The sequence below is a fragment of the Chaetura pelagica genome, unplaced genomic scaffold (genome assembly GCF_000747805.2).
Source record: "Chaetura pelagica isolate M959 unplaced genomic scaffold, ChaPel_1.0 scaffold170, whole genome shotgun sequence".
Lineage (NCBI taxonomy): Eukaryota > Metazoa > Chordata > Aves > Apodiformes > Apodidae > Chaetura > Chaetura pelagica.
The window spans coordinates 373,521-376,175 of record NW_009952048.1 but is presented as its reverse complement, the minus strand read 5'-3'; the positions used below and the strand labels follow the sequence as shown (position 1 = coordinate 376,175).

The 2,655-nt window shown below is 43.1% G+C and overlaps 1 protein-coding gene across 1 annotated transcript; it reads left to right on the top strand.

Moving 5' to 3' along the window:
- Window positions 1-476: 476 nt before the first annotated feature.
- PRSS35 (protease, serine, 35) lies at window positions 477-1,718 on the top strand. The gene has a single exon (XM_010002993.1). The coding sequence runs from the start codon at window positions 477-479 to the stop codon at window positions 1,716-1,718; it is 1,242 nt and encodes a 413-aa protein (XP_010001295.1).
- The last annotated feature ends 937 nt before the right edge of the window (window positions 1,719-2,655 follow it).

The following is a 2,655-nucleotide window of genomic DNA, read 5'->3' as shown; positions in this document are numbered from 1 at the left end:
TCATCTGTCTGCCCACCTCTGCCTAGATCCCAACTTTTGAATGGGACTTTTGAATACATTAGTGCTTTCCAACCGTGTTCTACCTACAAATTGTAGCTATAGAGAAGAGAAACAGAATCCTAAGCCATAATTGCATTCCTACAGGATAAATAAAAACTGGTCACCGTACAGAGTGACTCAGGCTACTGCCTCACTGAGGGAAAAGCAGGTAAAACTCAGCTGCTTCCACCTTCCAGTAGTTCAGCATGGATGCTGGCTGACTCATACGTGCTCATCTTGCTAGAGGTGTTGGAAGTGCCAGAGGCAATACAGGGAATATCTGAGGCATTTCTATTTTGAGCAGAGCATTACATTCTGTTCCACTGATGTCAGTGCTAATATTTCATTAATTATACCTTGAAGATACTAACATAACTGTGTATTACAAATGTGTATTTTCAAATCTCTCTTTCTCGTTTTAGAAAAAAATAGAGAAAATGGAGCACGTGTTACTGCTATTCATATTTTTCATACCTATATTGAGTCTCACTAACGGAACAGAAACAGAACAAGATTTTACTTGGCACTTAAAGAAGATTCCCCAGATTGTGAGCGAAAGAACTTTCTCCCTTGACAGACCTAAATTTGAAGCAAAAACCAAATTAGAGCTGAACAGTGTATGTGGAATTGAATGTCAAAGAAAACTGCCAGTGCCAAGCTTGTCTGACTTGAAGGACCTCTTATCCTATGAGACCATTTTTGAAAATGGCACACGAACCCTGACTGAAGTCAATGTCCTCGGACCAGTGCTCGACCCAGCGGGAAACACAACCACGCACAGGTCTTTGAGGAAGAAGAGGCAGATTTATGGAACAGACAGCAGGTTCAGCATCTACGACAAGCGGTTTATGACCAACTTTCCGTTCAACACGGCTGTGAAGATCTCCACGGGCTGCAGTGGTGTTCTCATTTCCCCCAAGCATGTGCTGACAGCTGCCCACTGTCTGCACGATGGCAAGGATTATGTTAAGGGCAGCAAAAGGCTGAGGGTGGGCCTGATGAAGACAAAATCCAGAGGTGATGGCAGGAAACGCAAAGGTGCTAAAAGAAGCAGGAGGGAAATTTCTGCTGCCAAGGACCATCCTGAAGTTGCTACAGAGCCAAGGCGCCGATCCAAAGGTGGGAGAAAGCAGAGAAGGAGATCTGGGAGGAAGCAGGGTACCTCAGATGGCATGCCCTCCTTCCAGTGGACCAGGGTGAAGAGTAGCCACATCCCAAAAGGCTGGTTTAAGGGTGTCTCTGAGGATATTGCCCTGGATTATGATTATGCTGTTCTTGAGCTCAAGCGTCCCCACAAAAGGAAATACATGGAGCTGGGAATCAGCCCAACAATCAAAATGATGCCTAGAAGCATGATCCACTTCTCAGGGTTTGACAACGATCGGTCTGGGCAGCTGGTCTACAGATTTTGTAGCATTTCTGATGAGTCCAATGATCTCTTTTATCAATACTGTGATGCTGAGCCTGGCTCCACTGGATCTGGTGTCTATCTCCGTCTCAAGGAGCCAAACAAAAAGCAGTGGAAACGCAAGATCATTGCTGTGTACTCAGGCCATCAGTGGGTGGATGTCAATGGTGAACAGCAGGATTACAATGTAGCAGTGAGAATTACCCCTCTCAAATACGCCCAGATCTGCTTCTGGCTGCATGGGAATGATGGGAATTGCTCACAAGGCTGAGAACACTGGCCCTGAGTCGCGTAGCACCCGTATTGCCCTGGGGTGGAAGTCTGCTGCAGCAGTTACTGGAAGAACATCACCCCACGTCAGGCTGTTTTTGAACTCAAAGCTCACAAGTAATGTTATGGTGACTTGAGGAATGTTGAGTTGCTGGGGAATGGATAGGTAGAATTGTCAAAGTATTTCTAACCATAATGAACCCTAGAGATGCACTTAAAATACCAAACTATATTTGTGTTTGCAGTTGTGATAAGTTCAAATCAGTCACATCGGAAAAAAATCACTACATCCGTTTCTAATTTTTTTTTTTCTCCCCCAAGGGAATGATTGAAATGTCTCAAACTGGTATTTTTAAACAGTATCTATTTTTCCAATGGTTTTGCTTTTCTCAGGGTTCTGTTCTAACACTTCAAATGCAAGTTGTGCATCCGGCACATTACTGTGTGTGTGCAGAATGACCCAGAGAACTGCATGAGACCAAGACATTATTTTGGCATTCTCTAAAGACTACAGCTCCATGTTGTGAAGCTGCAGTCTAGTTCATGCTTGTTAGTTTGGAAAACTTACTCCTCTGGTTGCTGCAAAAACACTTCCATGGAAATTCCAAATTTCTGCAGCTGAGGGTTAGGCCTTAAAGAGAAGTTTCTCTTTGTTGTCCAGTAAAACCAGAAAAAATTAATTAATGAACATAGAAGTTTCCACATTTGGAATAAGAATAAACATCAGGACATAATTTAATGTCTTTAAAACTTCTTTAAGAAGCTAGAGAAGTCTTAAACACATGCATTAGCATTCCAGTTATATTTGGAGAGCTGTAGGTTTAGTTCCTAGTCAAACATTTAGTCTTACCATTGGGAAGAGTCACTGGCTTCTGAAGTGGCTCCTTGACAATCATTCAGAGCTTCACAGATGATAGATTTTTTTGGGTGCTAACCAT